The sequence below is a fragment of the Bos indicus x Bos taurus genome, chromosome 26 (assembly GCF_003369695.1).
Source record: "Bos indicus x Bos taurus breed Angus x Brahman F1 hybrid chromosome 26, Bos_hybrid_MaternalHap_v2.0, whole genome shotgun sequence".
Classification (NCBI taxonomy): domain Eukaryota; kingdom Metazoa; phylum Chordata; class Mammalia; order Artiodactyla; family Bovidae; genus Bos; species Bos indicus x Bos taurus.
The window spans coordinates 28,462,822-28,487,648 of NC_040101.1; the positions used below are offsets into that span (position 1 = coordinate 28,462,822).

Sequence of the window (24,827 nt, forward strand, 5' to 3'; positions counted from 1 at the left end):
TTTATATGTAGTAGTGTGTATCTGTTATGGGCTTCCCAGGTGGCTCAGTGGTAAAGAATCTGCCTGCCAATGCAGGAGATGCAAGAGACACCAGTTCGATCCCTGTGTTGGGAAAATCCCGAGGAAGAAATGGCAACCCACTCCAATATTCTTGCCCAAAAAATCCCATGCACAAAGGAGCCTGGTGGGCTATACAGTCCACAGGGTGGCAAAGAGTTGGACACAACCGAGCACACATGCACACACATAGTGTGTGTCTATTAATCCAAACTCATTTATCCCTGCCCCTCTTTCCCAGTTTTCTAGTGAAGTCTTAGCTCACCATGTAATTATTACTTCAGGTACTCGACCTTTTATTTCCACATGAGAAACTACAGAAAAATGTACTCATTTTTGAGAGTTTCCACACCACCATCACTACTTTTGAGCTGGGGAAGTGTCATAGGAAAGACCATGCAGTTTAGAGTGAAACACAACTGGGTTGGAATCTCAGCTCCCTAACTTCCCAGGAACACAGCCTCTCTGAACCTGCTGCTTCATCTAGGAGAAGAGTTAATATTTCTACAAGGTTGGGTAAGCAGTGCATTTAATATTGACATACACTCGTGTTCCAACAATGTCACTCCTCGTTAGGATCTCAGGCCTCCGGGCTTTTTGAAACCTGCTATCCTAGAGTTCTTATAGGAGACACTGTTAAGACCAGCATTTCCTTCCAGATTATACTATTTTCCCAGAGGTTTTGTCACTTCCACGTCATTAGCCAGTCTTTCTTGGTCAGAATTAAGGCCTGCGTATTAGATCTTCTTGTAGTTTCCTTCACCTGACAACACTGTTCAACACAAGTCAGGTTATATGTCAGCTGATTTTTCTATACCAGAATAAGACTTTCGACGAATGTTTTCCTTTGCTTGCCAGTGGGGTGGGGTTCAGTTTGCAATCACCCCAGCTTCTTCCCTAATATTTCAGACCAAGGGCTACAGACTTTTCGTATTATTTTGTTCACAGGATAGACTTTGGATTTCTATATGTTAGTCTATGTTGTCTCCCTCACCTCATGTTTCCCTTCCTTCAGAAGCTTCTGAAGGCAGAGCTGTGGGGCTCAGAAGGGAGAACAGAGATGTTAGAGTCAAAGCCAATGGTCCAAGTGTCTACCTGATTGTAGATCCAGGCTCTTCTGCACCCATAAGGAAAAGAGCAGGTGAGGCATTCAGTCTTACTCATAATTTTCCCAGGGGCAAGGTTTTAGGTTAGTGTGGCAAGCAGGCACGGTTTGGATTATTTGCAGAAGGAAGGGAAGCGGAAGAGACTAGTGCAGGAGCTGCTGGACTCCTGTTAGTATTGTTCCACATCCAGCTGTTTCCGTTTCCACAGCAGTACACCCAAGGGAGGCACTGACAGACATCCAGACCCATCCACGTGGTTGTGCTGAGCAAAGGGAAGACTGAGAGGCTGAATGATCACAGACACAGCTGGGTCCAATGAAGAGGTGAGCGCCCCCAAGTCTCCAAAAGGGAGGCCCACTGGTACTACTCTCCACCCTTTGGTGGAAGAGACTATGGTAGAGGAGGAAGTCAAGATGATGGGAGATGCTTCACTTGGGAAGGCTTAATAGCATTCTGCAACCCACCCACAGTAGCTCAGCCCTGCAGAAGCCATGCTGCCTGCCCCATGCACACTCCTTGTCTTATCCTGATGCAAAGGGAAAGAAGAGAAGGGTTTCTCCAATCACACTTCAGTGGCTGGGCTGTTTGGAGGCTACGGGATAGGAAAAACATTTCCATGCTCAGTTACGGGCCAGAATGAATGCCCTGTGTCCAGAAACACAAGCTCACAGCTATGGGCAAGGTAGCCTCCCACCCGCTAAGGCCCATGGGCTCCCTGTGCTGCTGGACTATGAAGCACACCTGAGGGAAGCCTTCTGAGTAATGACAGCTCAGCCCTGGCTCACCTTCCCTTTGACCCCAGCCTGGGCTGTCACAGTTATCTCCATTGGAGCAGTTAGGGAAGAGAACTGTCAACCCCCAGCACATCCCTGGTGACAAGGGAGCACTGCTACGATGGTGGTGGTGGTGGTGGTCGGGGGGTGGGGAGGTGGGTAGCAGCAGTGGTGAAGGAATCCTGACCATGGTTGGTAGGCTCGGCCTCTGTTCATGTGAGGGCCTACGTATCCCAGAACATGGTACCCACAAGCTCAAGAAGGAAACCAGAAGAAAAGGCCATGATGTTGGTACTAAGACATTTATTACATCATAAAAAGTCCATTGTTTTCCTGTTTTTCCATATGTACATGCTCCTGTGGGCATTCCTTTTCTCCAGTCCCACCTGCCCACACTCTATGGCGCAAATCAACTCTCCAAACTGACCAATTAATAAAAGGAAAAACTAGAGGTGGTGGTCCAGGGCTAGTGAGAGTGGGGCTGGGAAAGGGAAACAAAGTGCAGAGTGGTTGACTTGGCTCTCGATGCCTGACATGGGCAGGAGGGGCCCAAGGGTGGGCACTGCAGGGCTGGCACAGTGATGCCTCCCTCCCCGGAGCTGCCAGCCTGCAGGTGATACCTGAGTGTGCTCTCAGGTTGGACTCCCAGGAATGGAGAGCAGAGGAGGAAGGTCCCACAGACTAACTGTGGGTCCTAGGAGGGGCCATAAAAGTTCCATTTCCCATCCCCATCCAAAAAGCAGTGACAGCCGCTTGGGCTGGGACTGAAGAGTCTGTGGCCCCTGGGACAGCTGAGAGCGGGGCCAGGACAGCCTGCTACGAAGTACTGGTCCTGATAGCTGAGGGGCCTGCCTTAGTTGACCTCAGAGGTGGGCATGGGGTCTGTGGGACGAGGTGTGGCCAAGAGGGGCACAGGTGAGGTGGCCTCAATGAGAGCGGGGTTGAGGATGATGGGCAGAGTCATGGGGGGCACGCCCACCTGCAGCGGGGAGGCCAAGGGCTGCAGGATCAATGGGGACTGAGCCAGCGGAGGAGGCCCATCTGGGGTAGGGCTCAGCCTGCTGGGGCTGGACGCCACTGGTGATCCAGAAGAACTGCTGTTAGCAGGTCGGGGGCCCTCGGGCTTCTCAAAGTCTAGAGGAAAGCAAGGTGGCTGCAGTCAAACTCCCTTACAGTCTGCAGCTGGTTTACCACACTCTGCTCCTCCCCATTCCTGTGAGCAAAATGACCTCTCCCAGTCTACATAGTTGAGATTCTCTGCTTGAAACGTATTCCAGTGTCCAGTTACCTCATACCTACTCACTCCCCCCACTGTTGTACCTCCAGTCAGATTAATTTTGGTCTGCTTTTTACTAGCATCCCTGAAGGGCACCTCTGCCTCTTCATCCCAAGTTCCCAATCCAGCCTTCTTTTCTGAAGCCTGGAAATCCCAGGCAGCGAGCTCATCAGACCTGGCCCTGCAATCTCCCACAGGAAGAGCAGGTGAGCAGGATCCTATGGCTCCTTCCTTCTTCCCCTGGCTCACTGCCGGTGCTCAGCAGCAGTCATAAAGTACTCTGGGCCTCCTCTTAGGCCTTGACATCCAGCAAGCTCACTCAGAGGGACTCACCACGGGTCCCCAGCTCAGAGGGCATTTCTGGGGGAGGTGGATGGCCAGGGCTCCTAGTGTCACCAGCAGCAGGAGTCAGGTGTGCTGAGGCCAGCGGTTTGGGGGCATGAGGCTCCATGGGCACAGGGTCTGGGGATGGCAGAGAATCCAGATGGCAGCTCTCAGTGCTTTCTCTCGAGTAGAGTCTTGGCTGCCTACTAGACTTCCCACCTACCCAGGGCACAGAGAACTAATTATTAGCTCCAGACTCTCTCTGATGAAGTTGGTCGGAGCCCCCTACCCTGGATGACAGTCTGCTTGAAGAGCTCATCTCGCAGGTGGGGCAGGAAACAGTCAATGCGTTCCCAGGTGATCTCCCAGAGGGCTGAGGGGCTGCCTCCTCGGGCATCTGCACTGTGGAAAATCTCTGCTGTGTCCATCACCAGGAGCATGTTCTTCAGAGACTCTGGAATGGCCTCTGACTGCAGATGGCAGTGGGACCATGAGAATGGGAAAAGGGATATGGGGGAATATGGTAAGAAGGAGAAAGCCACCAAGGGGGAAACAGCAGGTCTTCCCAGAAGGTAGGAGAGGATGCAGGCAGCAGTGTTGGGCTGAGACAGAACGTACCAGTAAGTCACTGGAGCCTGCATGCATGTACTTGTCCATGAAGTCCAGGATGGTCAGCCAGAGGGCCGCAAAGGTGGAGAGCGACAGCAGTGGAGACAGGTGCTGCAGGAAGACCTATGGCCCCCAGCCCCTTTCAGCCGAGAGGAAGGTAGGAGCCTTCTGCACCCCTCTCCATGGGTAGGAGGCAAGCCTTCTCTATCTTTCATGGGACTCCTGGATCAGAGACTCCTCTGAATTCCAAAATCCTCCTGGTTCCTGCTGAGTCTCTCTCTACAGCTGGGGGTCATAAGCGCCTACACTACATCTCTGGGTCCTCTCAGGCTTCTGAAATGGCAGGTGTGGAGAGAGTGGGTGAGTGCAGGGTGGTGACAGTACCTTAGAGAGCAGGGTGGAAGCCCTCATCCGGGTCTCCTCCATCCCACCCACATCTGCAGGGCTGATGTTCTCCAAGAGCTTGGTCAGTAGAGGAAACAGCACCTGGTGGGTAGAGTCAACATCTCTCCAGAAGGGTCAGGTGGAAGCCTTGCCCACCTGACCCTGGGTTGAGGAGGGTGGGTACAGAGCAGGAGGGAAGGTATAATCAGCTGAGGATTGACATTAGCAGCTCTTCAGGCTGCCAGGGGATCCCTGTCTTTAGGATTTGCGCTTTACCTTAAGACCAGAGGGAGGGCCTACCTTGTTAAAACAGGACTCCCATTCCAGAGCATCTAACTTCTGCAGATCATGTACCAGCAGTGCTCGCTGCAGATAGGTCAGTGCCTGCATCCTCACCTGCCGCCGGGCATCACAGCACAGGCAGGCAATGCCTGAGAACAAGAACAGGCTCAGATCCTTCAGGCATCCTGATCTCGGTACCTCCTAAGCACCAGCTCCACCTCTGCCCCTGAGGTTTACCCTGCAGTAAAGGGCACCAGCAGTGAGCCCAGAGGGTGCGTGAATCAGCTTCAATCTTCCGGCCACCTGTCTCCAGGTGGCGCTGCTCCTCCGCCCATGAGCTGTAGATGGAGGCTGCCCTTGTGTGCAGGGTGTGCATCAGATCTAGCAACTGGAATCACAGGAGGGGCAGGACACAAATGGGGTTAGGTCTGCTGGACCCCCTCCCCAACAGCCCGCTCCCACTGTCCCTGACTGAGTCCTCAAGGGAGCCCCTAGTACTGATCGCACCACACTCCTCTCATCACTCTCTCCAACTTTGTGAGCTGGGTGTCCTAGTCCTGACCAGTGTTTTCCAAAGACAGGTATTACTCCCAGTAGCAGGGACTTGAGGTGTGTGCACTAAGAATTTAATAACACAATTACACAGTGAGAAAGGCACTTTCTTTTCACTTCTCTTTCACCCTGATGACAGATAAAGCCTCATGTTCATTAATCTCATTTTAAAAATGGCAAATCTCAGGCTCAGAGGCTTTGACAGGCAGTAGTGTATGGACAGATGTAGTAATTTTTGTTTTCATTATTTTTCTAAAGTTATTCTATTTAAAGCAATTAGTTCTCCATTTATTTAGTGATATAAAGTCTGCTCATAAAATAAACTTTGTACATTCTGAACAGACAACAGAATAACGAGAAAGAAACAAAAACTGGCGGCAGTGGTTCCCTCTGGTAAGGAGAACTTAGCAGCTAGGGACAGGAATGGAATGGGACTTTTATCTGTTTACCCTTTGTACCTTTTGAACTTTGTACTATGTGCATTAGAATTATTTATTTAAAAAATAAACTATAATTTTAAAATTAAGCAAATGAAGACTTACAAGTAGTCTTGGATAGGGAAACACTGGGGGTGCTAGCCGAGGACTTGGGCTGGAAAACAGGCCCTTCCTCTTAGCCCTGGCTGTCCCTGGCCCCACCAAGACTCCCGATGTCAGGTACTGGGAGAGGAGAGGAAATAAAGGGTGCCATACTTACGTCCTGACTGACCTGTAAAGACACCGTATGGTAGCTGGCTGGCACACCTTCATCCTCATCGTCGTCACTATGCCCGCCCCTAGCGGCATGTTGGCTGGAGGTTTGAGGCCGCCGAAGCACTGAGCCTTCCTTGGATTTTTTCTTGAAGCGGTTCCCTTTGTTGTCATATTTGTGACTCTTGCCACGTTTTTCCTGGGACTTGTACCCTAAGCAGGGCCAGACCCAGGACACATTTCACATCTATGGGCATAGATGGCCTGCCTTTCCCCCTCTTTGCCCCATAATTCACATGGCTACTCCCCAACTGCCCCTTCATCAGGATACCCACCGCCATTTAGACTGGCCTCCACAAAGATGCGGAGAGTCTTGACACAGAGCTCGAAGTTGTCAGGTGTGATGTGGGCAGCATCACGCACGATGAAGGACAGTGACTCCACACACTTGAGCAGGGACTTGGTATCATGTGGCCCGAGGTCCAGCCCCACCGTTAGGCTGTACTGATTGACCAGGGGTGAAGGACCTGGCCGGCTGGGCCCAGGCCCTGGCTTAGAGTTATCGATGTCATCTTTCCCCACCTGTTGAGTACAGAAGAGCTGAGAATCCAGGCTTGACCCTGATCATCCCCTAGATGCCCTCTCAAGGACCAGGAATCTTTTCCACAGGCCAAGGAGGGAAGACTCACCCGCTGCCCATATGCTCACTCACCACTAACCAACCGCTGTTGACCACATCAGCATCCGTGGCCGATCGATGAATCTTGCCAGGTCTGCCATGGTCAGTGTAGACCTCTGAGTCAGAAGTGTACCCCCGGTCCAGGCTCACATCATTTTGATGGTAGGATGGGAGTTCACTATCTGACTGGGCCCCTGAGACAGCAGGGAAAGGGGCAGAGTCAGGGTGGCAATGGGGATGTTGGGATGAGGGATAATTTCAGTTATCAGAAGAAAGGTGCTGAAGCCTGGCCTCTCTTTTCTCTGGGTCTAGATTAGTTTCAGCTCTGTCACCAGAGGGCTGAAGGACGGCCTGCAGAGCTGCTCTCTTGACCAAATGGGGCAGCAGGCTAATTTGGGCTCTGGATGGCATCTAGTAGCAGCTGTTGGGGAGGGAGATGGCAGTGAGGACAGTCTCTGAGGAAACAGCCCTCAGGACAGTAGGAAGCCTGGCTCATAGCCTTTTCCATGCTTGCCTTTATGCTGTTAGTCTGTGAGTACTGGTGAGAGGCCAGTGGGCACAGGAAGCCCTGGAAGCAGATGGCAGAGCCAAGGGTATTTAATCTGATGAACACAACAACCTGTGTTTTGTTTTCCTGTCTCAGCCACTGGGGCCGTGATTGTTTATCTGCCACTGCAGATGTCCCTGGAAAAGGGCTTACCAGCATCAGGTGCGTCGGCCCTGGCTGTGGCCTGCAGGGCAGCTGGAGGCTTTACACCTGAGCCAATGCACTCCAGCAGTGTGAAGAGAGTGGCCCAGTCATCGCCTGAGTGGATATTGGCTGCGTTGGTCTTAAGGAGTTCATGGAGCCCATAGGCTACCTGGTGACTGACTCGGGACAACACGCTGGGCTTCATTAGTAACAAAATGCGCAGGGAGAGCAGTACCTGGGGCAAGAGTAGGGAGCAGGAAGTAGAAAGTGGGCACACAGTATCCTGTCTAGCCTCTTTCCCCAGCAGTCTCCTTAGGCCAATGAGGATGGTTCAGCTAAGACCCAACTTAGGGTACTCTGTGGACAGATGGCCAGGGGCGAGGGATGGGGGCAAGAAAGGGGCAAGTTATAAAAGGGCAACACAAGGAGTCCTGTGGTGGTGGAACTATTCAGCATCTTCGCTAGTGGTGGAAACACAAATCTACACAAGTGATTAAACTGTGTAGAACTTAGTACACATATGAGTACAACCAAAACTGGGGAAATCTGGTAAGATTAGTAAACTATATCAATGTCAGTATCCTGGTTAGGATACTATACTATCGTTTTGCATAGTGCTACCATTGGGGAAAAATGGGGAATGTATACAGACAGCCCCCAACTTATGGTGATCTGATATAGATTTTTTGGGACTTTACAGTGGTACAAAAGCAATACACATTCAGTAGAAACCATACTTAAGAGTTTTAATTTTTTCCAGGGCTACTGATGTGCATGCAGTACAATACTCTCTTGCGATGCTGGGCAGTGTCAGGGTGCCACAGCTCCCAGTCAGACATGCCATCATAAAGGTGAACACCTGATGCACTTACAACCATTTTGTTTGCCATTTTCAGTACAGCATCTAATAAATTACCTGATATCCAATACTTTATTATAAAAGACTGCATATGAATCTATAGTTATCAATATAACTATATTGATATATAGTTATATAGATATATATAACTTTTAACTCAATATTAAAAGTTTAAGTTTTAAAAAACTGAAAAAAAGAAAAGATCAGTAACATTATGCAAAACTATAGTATTCCTTGATGGAATTCTCTAATCTTATTCAGATTTCCCCAGTTTTACTTATATGTATATTAAGTTCTACACAATTTAATTAAATTTAACTTGTGGAGGTTTGCGTTTCCACCACTAGCCAAGATGCTGAATAGTTTCAATACCACAGGATCCCTCGTGTTGTTCTTTTATAACCACACTTTCCTCTTTCTTGGGCTTCCCTGATAGCTCAGTTGGTAAAGAATCCGCCTGCAAATCCAGGAGACCCCAGTTCAATTCCTGGGTTGGGAAGATCCCCTGGAGAAGGGCTAGGTTACCCACTCCAGTATTATTGGGCTTCCCTTGTGACTCAGCTGGTAAAGAATCCATTTGCAATGCGGGAGACCTGGGTTCGATCCCTGGGTTGGGAAGATCCCCTGGAGAAGGGAAAGGCTACCCACTTTGGTATTCTGGCCTGGAGAATTCCATGAACTCTTTCTTGCCCCGATCCTTACCCCCTGGGCATTTGTCCACAACTTCTAAAACTCTGTCAATCAAAAATGTCATATAAATGGAATTATACAGTATATAACCTTTTGGGATTGGCTTTTTTCATTTAGCATAATTCCTTGGAGAACCATCCAAGAAATTGTGTATCAATAGTCTGTTGCTTTTAGTTGCCGAATAGTATCCCATGGTATACATACACTATACTTTTATGCTGAAAACCATCTGGGCTGATTCTAGTTTTGGCTACTACAAATAAAGCTTCTGTGAACATTCATGCACAGGTTTTTATAAAAGTTAGCTTTCATTGCTCTAGGATAAGCACCCAAGAGCACAATTGCTGGACTGGGTTAAAACTGCATGTTTAGTTTGATAAGAAATGACTCTATTGTTTTACATTCCCACCAGCAATTTATGAGTGACCCACATCCTTGTCTGCATTTGGTATTATCCCTATTTTTCACTTTAGTCATTCTGAGAGGTGTGCAGTGGTATTTCACTGTGGTTTTGTGTTTCCCTGCTGGCTAATGATTTGAACATCACTTAATCTTTTTCATGTGCTTATCTGCCATCTGTGTATCTTTTTCATATATTTCACTCATTTTCTAATTTTTTTTTTTACTGTTATGTTTTGTGTTCTTTTACATTTTAGATATTAGTCTTTTCTCAGGTATTTGATTTGAAAACAAACACTCCTTGTCTTTATATCCTTTCCACATTGGGCTCTGATAGAGTAGAATTTTTCATATTGATGAGTCTAATTTATCAGTTTTTCCTTTTATGGATTGTATTTTTGGTGTCAAGTCTAAGAACTCTTGGCTCAGCTCCCAAAGATATCCTCATGTATTTCTATCTAAAGGTTTCCGAGTTTTACATTTTACATTTAAATCTATAATTCATTTTGAGTTAACTTTTCTATAAAGTATGAGGCTTAGGTCTAGGTTCACCGCCCACCGTGGATTTCAATTGCTCCAGCAATTAAAAAGGTTATCCTTTCTATACTGAATTATTTTTGCACCTTTGTCAAAAAATTAGTTAGGTTTCTTTGTGTGGGTCTGTTTTTGGCTTGTTACATTGATTCATGTGTCTGTCCCTCCAAAAATACCACAGTGTTGATTACTGTAGCTGTATAGTAAGCCTTAATATCAGATGGAGTGACCCTTCCCACCTTTTTTCTCAAAATGTTTTTTGGCTATTCTAGGGCCTGTGCTTTTCCATGTAAATCTTAGAATAAGCTTGTTTGTCTACAAAAAAACCTTGCTGGGATCTTCATAGGAGTTGCATTAAACAGATCAATTAACAGAGAAATGGTGTCCTCACTACACTGAATCTTTCAATCTATGCATATACTATGTCTCATTTATATGGGTCTTCTTTAATATCTTTCATCAGCATTTTGTAATTTTTAGCATACAGAGTATATACATGTTTTGTTAGGTCTATAGCTAAGTATTTGATTTCATTTGGAACACTTGAAATGGTTTCATTTTCTATATGATCATTGTTAGTATTAAAAAATGTGATTAATTTTTGTGTATTGATCTTATATCCCCTGATCTTGCAGAACTCACTTATTATTTCTATGCTGGTTGTCTTTTTATAAATTGGGCAAAGGTCCTAAGCATGAGAACTAGGAAATCAGGTACAGGGCTGGGACTGCCACAGGGCAGTAGCTGTCCAACCCTACCGAGCACAGACACTGAGTATCAGGCTTCATGCCTGAGGCCATTCCAGACTCACTTCCAATGCCACCTGTTAAGACTCCCCCAGCCCTGTGTAGATCACTGGGCTCATGCTGCTGCTGCTGCTGCTAAGTCGCTTCAGTCGTGTCCGACCCTAGTGACCCCATGGACTGCAGCCCACCAGGCCCTTCCCGTCCATGGGATTTTCCAGGCAAGAGTACTGGAGTGGGTTGCCATTGGGCTCATGCTATAGGGTATTAAATGAGCTCTCTGTTTCAGGCCATATCCATAACTAATACTGTGGTTCTACCCCTTATATAACTTCCTGCCCTCCCAGCTGCACTCTGCTTACCTGGCCACTGATCTCTTCTCTCCGGAGTAACCGAATGGCTAGGCGCAGCAGCCCCACCACTGCCCGCTCCACAAGGAAGCAGAAGTCCTGGGCCTGGACACATAGGTGGTATAGATGGTCTCGAACAGTCTGCCACACACAGCCAACACGGTCCCTGAGAAACATAAGGGATGAAGACAGTCTCAGATGAAGAGGCCGGTAGGCAATAAGCCTTCTTTTCTGACTGAAGCTAGGCCCTGCAAGGCAGGTCTAATGAGCAAGCTTCTCCTCCACTGCCTGCAGCTTCCTGTGCTTCTTGTCCCTAGAGTCCACCCTGCAAGATGACTCCAGGCTTCCATCCCTTTGGCACAAGTCCAGTATGAGGCCTGCCTAAAGACTGCCTGCTACCTGTTCTCTAGCACAATCCTCAGCAGCATTTCCAGGCAGAAAGCAGCATCCTCTTCATCATAGGTCTCTTCATCTGGTGTCACTGAGACCAGAGCCTGGAGGAGAATAATTGCAGGAAAGAAGGCATGGAGAAGAAGCCAGCCATTGGCCCAGCCCTGACAGTGACTGAGGCATATGTCCCTGTCTCCCCTCCCAGACCCAGCCCAGCCCTTTCATCCCTCTTTCCTCTTCACTCTGTACCTTCATGAGCTCCTGCAGTGACTCCAGCTGGAGGAATTTGCTTTCTGTGATCATCTTTTCTGGGTCACATTGCTAGAGGGGCACAAGGGTTAATGATAAGGACTAGAGGGAAGAGAATGTTCCCAAGAAGCTAGGAAGAGAGGGCAGAAGGAGTCAGCTCTGGTCACAAACGCTAGTGATCCTAGTCTTCAGTTCATACAGCGGTGTCTTATCTTGTACAGAAGGGTCTAGGCTTGTTCACCAGGGGTGAGCAGGGTCAGTTACCTTGATACAGTCCAAAGCCATTCTCTTGGCCTCTTGGTTTTCAGTGGATGGGCCCCGCACACTCGACTGCTCAGTACCACTTAGTGTCAGCCAGCTCACAAAGCTCAGCACTGTTGACTCTCCTCTGGAGAAAGAGGGTACAAGCTCTAGTGAGCTCTACAGTTCTAATACTCCCTCCCCAAAGTCTCTAGCCTCTGATTTGCCCTCACCGGTTTGATGGTGTCTCTTCCCGCTGTAGACAGATCTTGCCATTGGGATCCACAAAGTCTTCTACCTGGAAAATCAGGTCAAGAATAATTTCTTCTCACATGCCTTTTGCATTTCCTATTCCTCTGAGTAAAGTTTTCTGGCTTTTTTCCTGTTGCCCTCTGCCCTCCACAACAGACAGGGTCCCCTCCAATTGGTGACTGGTAATGACTTCTACCAGTCTTCCTTCACAGCTATCCCCTGGCTGAAGATCTGTGGTCTTACATTTGAGGCGTTCCTGGTAAGCATGCATCAGGCCCAGTGCTATTCTCAACCATTTCTAAAAACAAACAGTACATAATCTTGGACCTCTTGCCTTGTTATTATCGATTAGTCTCCTACCAAGAATTACCTCTGCCATAGCCTTGGGTAGCAGTTGGGCTCGGAAGAGTTGCAGCATGGCCTCCATGATATTCTTCCAGCCCTCTCGCAGGATGTCACCATGACGGTGGGCCAAATGGAACACCGTCTTGGCTGCAATGTGGGCTTTAGGGTTGCTTCCAAACACAGTGGGTAGGTTCTCAATAGACTGGAAAAGAAGATGAGAAGAGGCTGAGAGCCTGGCAAATGAATTGAAAGGAGATTCTCTTTGGCCTGTACCTATGGTTCCTAAGGGTCCTTCTGCTATTTCTGCTTCAATCCCCTGTAATGTTGGTGAGAAGGGCTAACCTGGCTAAGGCCTTCTCCACTATTGTGTCTCCTCTCTCATCCCCATTATATGAGGTAATGCTATTCTCATCACAGGGATGTCAGACAGAAATGGCCTAAGCTCTTGTGTAGTCTGGCTGAGTGAGAGAATATGCTGAAGGGAATCAGCTCCACAGATAAGGGTAGATCTATGGCCAAGGGAGAGGTCTTCCTTTGGAATGCCAAGAACACAGTTCCTATCGCTGCTCACCTCACTGCTGAGAGCTGTGAATTTGCATAGAGAGATGATGAGATTGTCAAACACATCACTGAGGCCATAGTGGGCGGAGATCATGGCGCACTTCCTGTAATGTCACATACCAGATACAGTCACTGAGAGGCCAGGCAGCCTTTCCAAGTCCTCAAGGAGGCTTGCTTGGGATTCTTCCCTAATCAGTCTCAGGAAGAAACCTTTTACTCTTGAGTCTGTTTAATACTGAGCTTTCCCAAGCTTCAGTCTCCCTCCAAAAACTCAGGAGGAACCCCATTCTAAGGACAATAAGAGTAGGAGTCAGAGAGGCATGGAGGCAATCATGTTAACTCAGAGAGGTGGAAGAAGATTAAGACCAAAGTCAAATCCTGGCTACCTGAAGCCTGAGATGGCTTTTTGGATGATTGTCTCCTCAAGGCTTTTGTCAAAGACATAAGAGAGAGCAGCAATAGTGGGGCCCCAGGTCATGGTGAAGAGGTCAAGATCATAGCTGCCAGCAGGCACACGTAGGAATATGCCCTCTGGGGTGGCACCACGATGAAGCAGCACATTCCACACATAATTCTCCCGGACCAAGCCTGTCTGCTCCTCAGGCATCACAATTTCCTCATTCCTGTCAGGAGGTAACAAAAAGAGTAGGTGCACTGCTCTGAACTGACTGGTCACAACCTAGGAAAAGGGGCTTTGCCCAGAACTGGCACTTCCACCAATGAGAGGTCATCAAAACTGCAGCTTAGTGGTCTGCTTTCCTGCCCACCAGTGGCACCAGGGAGAAAGAAAGGAAGCATCCCATAATCTCCAAGCCCTGTCTCTAAGTGGCCCTTTAGTTCTATAGTAAGATCTCATATTCTTTCTGAGTATGAGAGAATAAACAATTCTTTTTCTGGTTTATAGTAAAAATCTAAGTGTCCCAAACTTCACCCTCTAGCACTCATTTTGGGTTCTCTACTACCCCCATCCTAACGCATTTTGTGAGCTAGACAGGAAAATCTAGCTGCTGTGGATTCAGAAAACAGGGCAATGATGCCCCCTCCACTCAGCAGAGGCAGTTTGAATCCTGGCTCAGGGTTCTTCAGTTATAGTACTGTTCAGCTTCTTTAAGAAATAAATGAGTTGGAGGAGATGGGGCTGCCCAGCTAAAGTACGAAGCTAAATCCAGGGCATGTGAGTCACTGCAGACTGATATGATGCCAACATTTGGAAAAGGAAGCAGTGTGCTTCTCCTTAGCAGAGATGTTACAGCATTCTCTACACATACTCACTTGATGGCATGGTACATGTCCTCCAGGATGTCTTGTTCAAAGTCCTTGCCTCCATTCACACCTTTTAGATTTTTGCGAAACTCCTAGAGACAGGGCAGTAAGATTCACCCTACCATGTGTCAATGCTGAAGCCCCACTCAAGGAACTCCTGGGTCTATGGTAAATAGGACTTAGGAAACAGTAAGTAAAAGAATCCACTTCCCTACCCCAGTTCCTCTTCTGTACTGCCCAGCCCTCCCTGACTCCCTTGGACAGAACCATGTCCACTGTGCCCAATGGAAATCCCACATCCTTCCTGCTACCTCCAAAGCTGTGCTGGAACTGCTCTGCCACGGCTGGGATTCAGTCTTACCTCTAGGGTCATGGGCGCATTCTGTTTGCGAACATTGTGGTTGTGCTGGTCAGTATTAAGCATGATGACAGCATAGGCCAGGGCAAAGCAGGCATCGCTATTGGCAAATGGGGAGCCATTACAATTCTGAAAAAGCAAAGACCCCGCCTATGTCAATGCTCTTCTCTGGCCAATCAAACCCTCACTGCCAACCTACTGGTCAATGCTGAGACAGAGGGAAGGTACCAGTCAGAAAATGACCCATCTCTTGCCAACTCCTTGATGGAAGTTGGCATCCCCTCTATGGGAAAAAGCTCATTGATGTTCTTCTCAGCCTTCTTAGGAGACAGAAACTGGGTCTTTCAGTTGAAGCCACAGAAACCCTTAGTCAAATTAATTTGGGATGCTGGACTCAGCCCCTGCCACTCAAACTCACCCTCCAATGTTCTGTGAATGCCTCTAGCAACCTCTGGATGACCGGTGCTTCCCCGGGCAAGCGGAAGGCTTCCAGGTAGAGCCGGAGAGCTTCATCTAATCGCAGACCCTGAAAGCTGAAAGTGCTACAGGGAAAGAAAGAAGGATGAAAGACTTAAGATATAATAAGTTGCAAATGTTGGGTTATCTATAGCTATAGTTCCCCTAAGCTTCTCCTATTGGAACAGAAGCTGAAGGCTTTGGCAAAGGGGAGGTATATTCTGGACATCTCTAACACTGAGTCGGTTAGTACTTTTCACATCAGTGTGCTCCTGCCTAGAAATTTCATTCTGGAACCCAGAACCTGCTCTGTGCTCAGGAACCCTGCTCTACCCCTTTGCAATGTTCTCTGTATAGAATGGATTGTCCCCTTCAGCTTTCTTGCTGGAGACTCTTTTAAACTCAACAGATATAAATCTTGGGAAGAGGAAAAGCGTGTGACCTGGGTTACCAGCAGGAACTGACTGGTACTGTTTTGAACTGTCTGTCCCCCAACTACATCCCACGTTTCTTACAGTTTCCTCACCTCACAAAGCTCTCCAGCAGGTCAATGTTTTTGCGGTCACTCACAAACTCTCCAATCATTTTCTTGTCCAGTCGAGGGTTCTCTCGCAGCCACTGGGCTACCTCTGTGTTATCCATTGGGATGGTAAGGAGACCTTTCTCCTGCAAAAACTGGATCCCCTTCTTTGGTTTCTGGTTGAACTGCTCTGTGCCAGTGATCAGCAGCTGCAGGAGAAAGATAGGAGGTGTCAAAAGCTGCTCTGCCCCTAAAGCAGACAAGACCAGGCCTCCATCAGGGTCCACAGCTGGTCACCTAATGGGTTCCTAGGACACAGCTCACTCCAGAACTAAGGCTGAATCATATTGACCCTTAGATTTCCCCAATCCCCATTGTTTATGTAGAACTGGCTGAGGAATTCCTTCTCACTCCTTTTCTGAGTACTAAAAATGCATAGCACTCTCCTCCAACCTGAGAATCAGGGGGAAAAAGTAGAAGAAAGAGACTAGAGAAGGTTTTCTTTTCAGTTTTACAGCCATCCCTAGTATTTGTTTACAGACTAGCTGATTCTAGTCTTTCTTTACAGATTCCCCTTCTTTCTTTGGTTTCCTAGCTCTTAAGGCCCTGGAGTTTGAAAGACAAGGCGAACTAACTGTGACGATACCTTTTTGACTGTCTATCCACAGTTCTGCAATCAAGGGCACATGTAAACCAAAGTCATATAGGCTGGCCTTAAGATGAAGAAGGGTTAAATAGGTTTTCTTTGTATTAAGAAAACCACAAAGCACAGTTATTTGAACTTTACTAAAAGCACCAGAATAAATGTCAATACCCTTTTATTGCCAATGATCACCCCAGAGCTCCAGATGACCAATAACCTTCAGTGACCCACAGGATACCAGTTCCCAGGACTCCTGTCACCACAAGTAACACTTGACTCTCAGTGAGGGAAGCATTTGCCCAGGAGCACACAAAAGGTGGTCCTGATTACATGGCTTAGGAGTAATGAAGGGCTTCAAAGGAGACTGGGGGACTGCTGAAGTCCCAACAAGCACAAAAATTAGCCATAGCAAACTGTTCAGTGAGCTGAAACTCTCCCTTGTTCTCTGAGACGGAACCCCACAGAGAACACCCAGTCAGAGCGGGTAGAGGTTGAGCTCTGGGGATATCTATATGTACCTTCTTTTTGTTTTTAATTTCAATCAACTCCCGTGGATCTGGCAGGATACAGGAAAATCGCGGTGGCTTCCGGGTAAACTTTTTGTCAGCTAGGAATGAGAGGGAAAGAGTGAAACACCAGTAAGACCTCTTTTACCAGGATAATGACTTTTAGAAGGATCCTGATATACCCTCTAGTGAAAACAAGGATGCCTCAGAAAGTTTCTTGTGCTCATCAGTCTTTCACATCCCTAGAAGTTCTATTTGCTAGGGCTCCCAATGTTCTCCTTCCTCTCTCTGGGTCTGAAGCCAAGGTTAGCGGCCAAGTTCATTTGGGTACTGCCCTCAGGGGTTTCTGCAACCATCCCCTCTGTTCTCCAACAGGTCTTCAAGCTGAGGGGGCTGAGGAAGATGGACATCCAGTACATACCCCCAGAGTCACCAGCTTCCTCCAGATCACTGCATCCTGGTTTCCCATGTTCTGCTGGCAGCCGCCCTCCACCTGGCAGATTCAGGCCTGCGATGTCTGGGGCCATGCCTGTAGCCTTCCCATCACTGGCTGCTCTCTCAGCTGGTTAAGAGAGAAGAAGCTAAGTGAAGACTGTACTGTAGGTACTGTAGTAAGTCAAGCAGTGCTTCAGGACAATCGAGTCTCAGGCAAAAGAGATCTGCAAGTTCCCACATAGGTCACCAACCCTGACAGGATAAACTCAAGCCCAAATAAGTATTCACTATCCCACATTAGTCAAGCATTAGATTCTATAGTTTAATAAATAGATTACTGAGTCACTTTCCTTGATCTTCTGCACCTCAATCTCAAGGAAAAGTTAGAGAAGATTAATTAGATTTGAGGCAGTTACTGGGAGTAGGAAAAGGAAAGTAGGAAAAGGTCCTATATATCATTTAATCTAAATTCTCTTTTCTCCCCATAAAGAAATAACAATTTGGTAAAAAAGACAAAGTACGGAAGAAGAGAAAGGGAGAAGTCCATGAGTCTGTTAATGTGCCAGTCTGGTCTATGATTCACATCACCAAATCTTAGAAACACAGAATTAGGAGTACTTCAGAGGAAGAAATGAAAATGTAGGAGAAAGGATTCAGTGAGTAGAGAAGGGATAAACATAGACTCCTGGGATTCTCAAAGAAAAGAAATTCCTCTCACTACTGTTGGCTTCTCGAGTGCCATCTACTGCCTCATAGCCAGGTCTGGCTGCCTCTTTCCTTTCTTGCTGGATAAGGTTGTTGAGGACTTTGGCCTGGCAGTGGGCCTCAGTGCTGTCAATCACTGTCAATAGGGCATCGAGAGACAGCAGATGTGTTGTATAGAGCTGACCAGACACAGGGAAGGCATTCTGGAAAGTAAACAGATCCAGTAGACTTGAGGTTAGAATACTTCTCAAAAAATCCTAAAACTGCCCGTAACTTTTACATTGCTTTGAGAAAATGCCCTTCCTTTTGTTCCCCAACTTTCAAGTGTTTCATTCCCTATATGTACTATCCTCACTACCACCAGAGAGATTTCCTTAATTTTCTTTCTAGAGACCAGTAACAATGCTCAGCACCTTGGACAGCAGCTTGGTGAGATCTTCAAAGAGGTTGGAGCAGTAGTAGTCACAATCATAGTTGATATAGAGCTCGGTGACAAAGCTGGGGATGTGCCAGAGCTGCACAATAGCCTCCAGTGCCATCTCCTTCATCTCATAAGGCATCTTCGGGTTCTCCACAGTGATGATCTCCATGAGCTTTTTGATGTACATCTGACAATAATCCAGTAATTGCCATTTGGATGGGGAAAGGGTTCAAGATAAGAAGAGGCAAATTAGACAGGAAGCAAATGCTAGCCAGGAAGCATGCATTAAGAGACAACGGTATTCCATACCTAAAGACATTCCTCTCTTTGCCCTTCATGATGGAGCGGGCTGGTTCTTTACCTTGTGCCTGATCCAAAACAAGTTGCCTATTGCCCTTTTTGTGCTCTGTGAGCCTGATCTGCTCCTATTCAGGGTTCCTTTTTGCAATTTTCTGGTGAATTCAGCTTGACCTGCCTGCTTGTGTTGCAAAAGAACTATAGGCAAAAGAGTTGTACCCACTCACAGGGAGGTTACTTGCCCGTTCTACGTTTGGGTTCTCCTATTTTAAAGCCAGGCAGATTTCTCTGGGCTCCTTTTAATTTGACCATGAGGGAGGTTAGCCAGTGAACCAAACTATGGAGGCTAAAAGCACTCTCCTCAGATGCCACTAAATCCCACCCCTGCAGCATGACAAAGCTGATCCAAATGAAGGTGTCATACATCTTCCTATTTTTTTTTCCTTCTTTTTTCCAAGTTCAAGAAACTCACCTCTAATTGGAACTTGAGATGCTCCCTCATGCTCTCAAAGAGTAGGAAGCATACCCGAAGGGAAGCAGCATAAAGGTTCAGTCGCTCTACGCTGAGTAGCTGGAGATCACAGTAGGACAGGCCATTAGGTTTCTGAACCTGACTTTGGCTCAACCAAGAGAAGAGCAGGAGAGCAAACTGTGGGAAGTTGCCACCAACTTCTGTGCTCTGTGCTCTGAGGGAACTCTGTATCCAGCCATTCCTATGTTTCCCCTTGGTTGCCAGCATCCCCGGGGAATTAACGGAGGCCTCTTGACTATCATTAGTGGTCAGTCGGAGAAGGCAATGGCATCCCACTCCAATACTCTTGCCTGGAAAATCCCATGGATGGAGGAGCCTGATAGGCTGCAGTCCATGGGGTTGCTAAGAGTCGGACACAACTGAGCGACTTCCCTTCCACTTTTCACTTTCATGCATTGGAGAAGGAAATGGCAACCCACTCCAGCGTTCTTGCCTGGAGAATCCCAGGGACGGGGGAGCCTGGTGGGCTGCCGTCTATGGGGTCGCACAGAGTCGGACACGACTGAAGCGACTTAGCAGCAGCAGCAGCAGCGGTCAGTAGGGGAGGTAGGTTCTTTCCTGGGTCCTATACTCTTCACACGAATCAGCCAAACCTCCCTGTGTCCCTGGCCCTTAAGAGACCCTGAAAAAAAGCCAGGGGCTTGGCGCCCCTCTAGAAATCCAGTCTTACCTGGAATAAGTGGCGGCACATCTCATCCTTGATGAGGCCCAAGAGGGTTTGGCACTGGGCTATGGGGGCAGACTCAAGAGCCACTGTGAGCAGATGCAGTCCCATGTGGATCATAACCTCGGAGTTGTGGCGGTCGTGTGGGTTGGTGAGGGAGATGAGAAAGCGGAAGAGCTCACGGATGCAGGGAAGACCATACGGGACCAAAGCTGTGCCTGGGAAAGGCCAGGAGGGAAGTGGGATTGCTAAGAAACTGGCTCAATCACAGGACTAACCTGCCCTGTATTATACAGAATATTTCAGATAAGTGATTCTCTTCTGGAAAAAAAAAAATTTTTTTTTTTTCTAGGGCAGTAGGGAGACTAGTCTCACTTATTGAAGGGAATCAGAATTGATGATCCCACCTTTCTGTTAGAAGTCTCAAGCTTCTATTCTTCCCTTTCACTTCCTATTGTTAACCAAACTCCCTCTCTGTGTAAGCTAGGGAAGGGCTCCATCCAACAGTCCTCTGGCTTGATTCCATTTCCTCACTAGAAAATAGCCTAGGAGATTGCTAGAAGACCCCCTGGATCTAGGATGGTTTAGGGTCAGACAGCTTAGTGAGTTGGATAGGGGAAAAGCCTGTCTGAGAGTACTCACCTTCTTTCTGAGAGGACTGTGTAAAGCGCACGCCCCGGGGATTGACGTAATCCATGTCGTGGACAGAGGCGGAGTCAGAGTGGTCAGCAGGGGATGAACACTCCTCTAACACTTCAGGGATGGATTCCACAGATGTTGATTGGGCCTTTTCCACATGGGCCCCTTCCTGCTATGACCAGTTATGGGGAGGATATAGGAAAAAGGATGAGGCAAGAGCAACTTGGAACTTATTTCCCTTAAGTCTCTGTCCTCCAAGTGTCTCTAATGGACTGTGGGTTCAGCGCCAGCTCAGTGGGCTATGAATCACTGCAAGATGGTTTAGGGAAGGAGTATGACGGACTCAGAAAACATCACCTGAGGCAACACTGACCTATGGTGACTAGAACCCCATACCAACAGAGGACCTCAGGGGCTTGGGATTTAGATCATTAACATCCAGAAAAAGCCATGGCCAGCATCCTCACCTTTGCCAAGTACTGCCTGTATGCGTAACTTGAAAATCCCGGGAGCTACCCACCACAGTGAGTCATGCTATGTATTCTTCCTAGGCAGCACAGCTAATTCTAGGAAACAGGGAAGAACCCCCACTGCCCCAACCTTCTTGTGAACCAAGGCCTGGATAAAGGAGCCAAGGGATCAAGCCAATTCCCACAGCAGAAGACTGCACAGGGATCTTTAGAATCAAAGCCATACCTGTGGCTCAGGTTGCTCGGGAACCCCCAGCTCACTGCTGCCAGACTCTGCAACTGTGCTGTACCCTGGAGAGCCAGGCTGCTCCAGGTCAGTGAGGTCCTCTTTGGAGGTGGTCTGGGAAGAGAACTCCAGACCACTGTCAGTAGAGGGGCTGACCACTGCTGAGGCAGTTTCTGAACTTGCAGAGGAGATGGGAGTGGGTACATCAATGAAGGGCATCCCACCTGCCAAATAAAGTAAGTAAAGCTTAAAGAAAAGAGACTCTGGGAAACACCTACCCTCCATGGTACCGTTTGTTTGCTTGTTTTTGCCTAGACTGCATATGCTGGTCTCTAAAGTAGTCATAGTCCCACTGGAAGGAGAACAACCTTAAGTCACTGCAGAATTGCTAAATGGTCACAGTGTGACCTGACCTGGAATTTTTCCTTTTTGCTCTCTGCAGAAGGACCAAAGTGCCTCAGTTAGTTGGTCTTCACTGACACAATTCCTGAGAGAGGTAGGAGCTTTTCTTCCACCTATTCCAATCAGAAGAAGCAGCTCAAGGTACTCACCACTGAGGTTAGAGGATAAGGTGGTTCCACTGGAGGTGGGCTGCTCTGAACCTGGTATGACTTTGGTCATATGGCGTGGGGCCCGGGGAGATCTCTTCTGTTTCTTCCACTTAGATGAATCACTCATGCCTCCTGCTCTCATTTTCAGCTGGAAATATCATACCTCATTAGCCCTGATATTCAAATTAGGATTCTATCCCTAGAAATCTCCCTTCTTTAGTTCTACTGGTCCCTAGAAAATAGCCTATACACCACATCTGTACCCAAGTAACAATTGAGACCATCAGAGCACAGTCCTAGTCCTCTAGCTGGCCTTCTACATTTGCCACTTTAAAGGTCAGCCTGGGAGCCTCCAAGTGCAAGGTGACATTCTGTTTTTAGGCTGGTCATTGCTAAGGTCAATCCTCACACATCACTCTGCTTCCTTGAATCCCAGGTGGCCATCCTGAGCCCTGTAGATGGTGCCCGACCCTTGTGCAGAAAGGGTAAGGGCAGGGGTCCTTTGCCAGAAGCTTCAGATCTACAGGCCCTGGATCCCTGGGCTTTCCTCCTCAACTACCTGCATAGAAGCCTTTGACTCCTAGTTCTTACCCAGCTATGAGAGCCTACTTCTTCCCAGCCAAATGCTTAGCTTTCCTATTACTTCATGAACTGGGTCTAGATCCTAACCACATCCCTCATGCTTGATTGTCTACATCAAACAGGTCAAAGGTTCATTCCTTGGAATTATGGAAGGAGTGGTATCCCAGCTGACTTGTGGAGTTAAGGATGAAAGGTCATGTCAGGCTGCTGCTCTGGTACTCCCAATTTCAGTATATAAATGAGCCCTCCTGTCCTTTTCACTGTTGGGTCTTTCTAGAAGCAACTTTATGCTTTCAGATGCTAAGACTACTGGTTTCTTAGACTCTTGCTCTATTCCATTTCCCTCTCTCTTGCTATATTTCTATCCCTCCTATAGCTTCTTTTTAGTCACAAAGGAAAACTTTTATCACCTGTTGACTACTTTAGGGTATAAATTTTCATGCATTTTTTTCTACCCTAAGTTCACAGCTACTTTGTTTAGGCTCATTTCATTTTCTTAATCCTGATGCCTTCTCAGTTATGGTTTGAATCCAATCCCACTTCAGTTCTATCAAACTATTCCTAGACTGATGGACCATTCCTGGGATGGGCAATAAAAATTCTCTTCTAGGAACCATTAGCATGACTCTAAAAGAGAGTAGAAACAATTTTTCTCCCTGCCTCTTTCTAAAGGCTGAATATACCCATGTTATCCTTGGCCTATTCAATTCCTTCTGCTATCTGAGGGATAGGCCCCCCTACTTCCCCCAAGCCCTCCAGAATTTGGCTAACCTTTGATGTTTTGCTTAGAAAGCACGTTATTTTTTCCCTCCCTACCCATATCTCCACCCATAAAGGAGAGAGGCCCAACAGCTGAGCCCCACTTCCAGCTCTTAGTAACATAGCAACAGCCTAGCATTGGATTTACACTTTTTGTGCCTGCATCTCCTAAATGCCAGCAGTCATATGCCTAGAATAGAGCTTCAAGTGCTCTGAGTACTGCGGTTCCTGTGGTAAGCAGGAACCAGGATGCTCCCTCCGGGAACCACTGAAGCTCATCTGGGTCAAGTCCATGGCAAAAGAAAGTTCTGGAGGTAAGAATCAGTCAAACATACAGATAGGCCAGAAGTCCAAGAGATCAATGAGGGAAAACAGGAAGCTCCTGGCTTAAACTGGAAACTGTCACTGAGCTCCAAAAAACACTCACATCTGGGCTGACTTGTGTGAGATATCTTTTCTCTCCAGGTGGCTCCCCAATTTCAGGAATTCCAGGTAGTCCCACTTTCACTGAGAAGCTAGTCACTGAAATTCCTTCCCACACTAGGATCATATCACTGTCTCCTTCTCCATCCTCTGCAGAGGCAGCTTTAACCTGATCATTTCAATGAGTGTTCTCTGCCTCTTGGCTGGAGTAAGAATTGAGAGGCTGCCAGTTCTTACAAGTGTCTCAGTCCTTTAAAAGTATAGCTGTGCTCCCTGTTCTAAGATCCTAAAGTGGGGGCTGGGGTGAACAGTTCATGAAACTCTTCATCACCTTTTCCATATAATTTTACTTCCAACAGACTACAAGCTTTATTTAAAAACAGGGGGCAGGTTCCAGCTTAATAAGCATGGCAAAACACAGGGTAGCCACTGAAGAGAGCTGCAACTTGAGACTAGGCAAGCACACAAATGAAACTTTGAGACGAAGCATGCAGCGAGAACACAGGCCTGCGGACTGCCAAGTGCACACACAGTCCATCTTCAGTGACCTCAATGTCCACAGCTACACCTCTAGCATGCACACTCTTGGGATAGCTTAGATAGCCCATACTGCCTTCTTTCCTTCTCCTTCCTAAAGCAGGGATACGGGGATTACAGTAATCTTTAGCTTGCACCTCTTCTAAGTTCCCCTACTTCTCAAGGACAGAGGGTCCCCTGGCAGATTACAAAGTATTTCCAGTGTCCTGGGCTAACCTGGGACCTGGCTCCTTTTCATCCATCTAGAGTCCTAAATTTTAGAATGACTCCTTTAATGGTAACCAAGAAGAAAAAGACCTCAACCAGACAGACTACCCTTTCCCTCAAAACCAAGTTCAATTATCCAGCTAGAATCAAGGACTATGCTTAAGCTTTTTAATACCAGCTCTGAGACAGAGAGAGGGTAGAAAAGTGAAGGGTCTTATTTGACGGTCCCTCATAGTTCCCCTAGAAATGGTAGATATTAGGCCTCCTCACAAGATGGCAGCAGGACCCAGGCTCTCTATCTAGGTTCACTACACAATGTGTTACCAGTTCAAGGCTTCCTTCTGCCTCCAGGCAGCCAGATGCCCCATGAAAATTCCCAACATTGCAAAGTTACAAACCCATGCAGCTCTTCCAAAGCTGTGAGGTATTACTAGGGAGGGGTAAATTGCGCTCTACACAGAGGACATGGGACCCAGATGTTACATATAAAAAATAAACATTTAAATAAATAAATTAATTAAAAGGGAGTAAGGAGAGGGAGAGGGAGAGAGACCTTGAGGTTCTTAAAGAGTAGTACCCTCTCTAACTGGTTCAGGGCT

The 24,827-nt window shown here is 47.5% G+C and overlaps 1 protein-coding gene across 6 annotated transcripts in view; it reads right to left on the minus strand.

The window, feature by feature from the left end:
* Positions 1–2,219: 2,219 nt before the first annotated feature.
* The window catches only part of GBF1 (golgi brefeldin A resistant guanine nucleotide exchange factor 1), a 123,283-nt gene continuing 100,675 nt past the window's right edge, over positions 2,220–24,827 (minus strand). For 3 of the 6 annotated variants that reach the window (XM_027529299.1, XM_027529298.1, XM_027529304.1), the window contains 32 exons: positions 21,721–21,868; positions 21,170–21,393; positions 20,477–20,645; positions 19,841–20,052; positions 19,111–19,209; positions 18,334–18,528; positions 17,934–18,123; positions 17,202–17,342; positions 16,793–16,881; positions 15,638–15,840; positions 15,074–15,197; positions 14,659–14,784; positions 14,307–14,389; positions 13,421–13,657; positions 13,045–13,138; positions 12,499–12,675; positions 12,110–12,174; positions 11,901–12,024; positions 11,637–11,708; positions 11,397–11,491; positions 11,010–11,163; positions 7,432–7,657; positions 6,765–6,925; positions 6,388–6,634; positions 6,060–6,265; positions 5,049–5,199; positions 4,830–4,960; positions 4,530–4,631; positions 4,155–4,268; positions 3,826–4,006; positions 3,546–3,674; positions 2,220–3,070 (listed from right to left, as the gene is read on the minus strand). In XM_027529299.1, coding sequence (XP_027385100.1) covers positions 2,790–3,070; positions 3,546–3,674; positions 3,826–4,006; positions 4,155–4,268; positions 4,530–4,631; positions 4,830–4,960; positions 5,049–5,199; positions 6,060–6,265; positions 6,388–6,634; positions 6,765–6,925; positions 7,432–7,657; positions 11,010–11,163; positions 11,397–11,491; positions 11,637–11,708; positions 11,901–12,024; positions 12,110–12,174; positions 12,499–12,675; positions 13,045–13,138; positions 13,421–13,657; positions 14,307–14,389; positions 14,659–14,784; positions 15,074–15,197; positions 15,638–15,840; positions 16,793–16,881; positions 17,202–17,342; positions 17,934–18,123; positions 18,334–18,528; positions 19,111–19,209; positions 19,841–20,052; positions 20,477–20,645; positions 21,170–21,393; positions 21,721–21,868 — 4,950 coding nt within the window. In that variant the 3' untranslated portion in view covers positions 2,220–2,789. The remainder of the gene's footprint in view (positions 3,071–3,545; positions 3,675–3,825; positions 4,007–4,154; positions 4,269–4,529; positions 4,632–4,829; positions 4,961–5,048; positions 5,200–6,059; positions 6,266–6,387; positions 6,635–6,764; positions 6,926–7,431; positions 7,658–11,009; positions 11,164–11,396; positions 11,492–11,636; positions 11,709–11,900; positions 12,025–12,109; positions 12,175–12,498; positions 12,676–13,044; positions 13,139–13,420; positions 13,658–14,306; positions 14,390–14,658; positions 14,785–15,073; positions 15,198–15,637; positions 15,841–16,792; positions 16,882–17,201; positions 17,343–17,933; positions 18,124–18,333; positions 18,529–19,110; positions 19,210–19,840; positions 20,053–20,476; positions 20,646–21,169; positions 21,394–21,720; positions 21,869–24,827) is intronic. The other 3 variants (XM_027529303.1, XM_027529300.1, XM_027529301.1) reach the window with 3 other exon arrangements.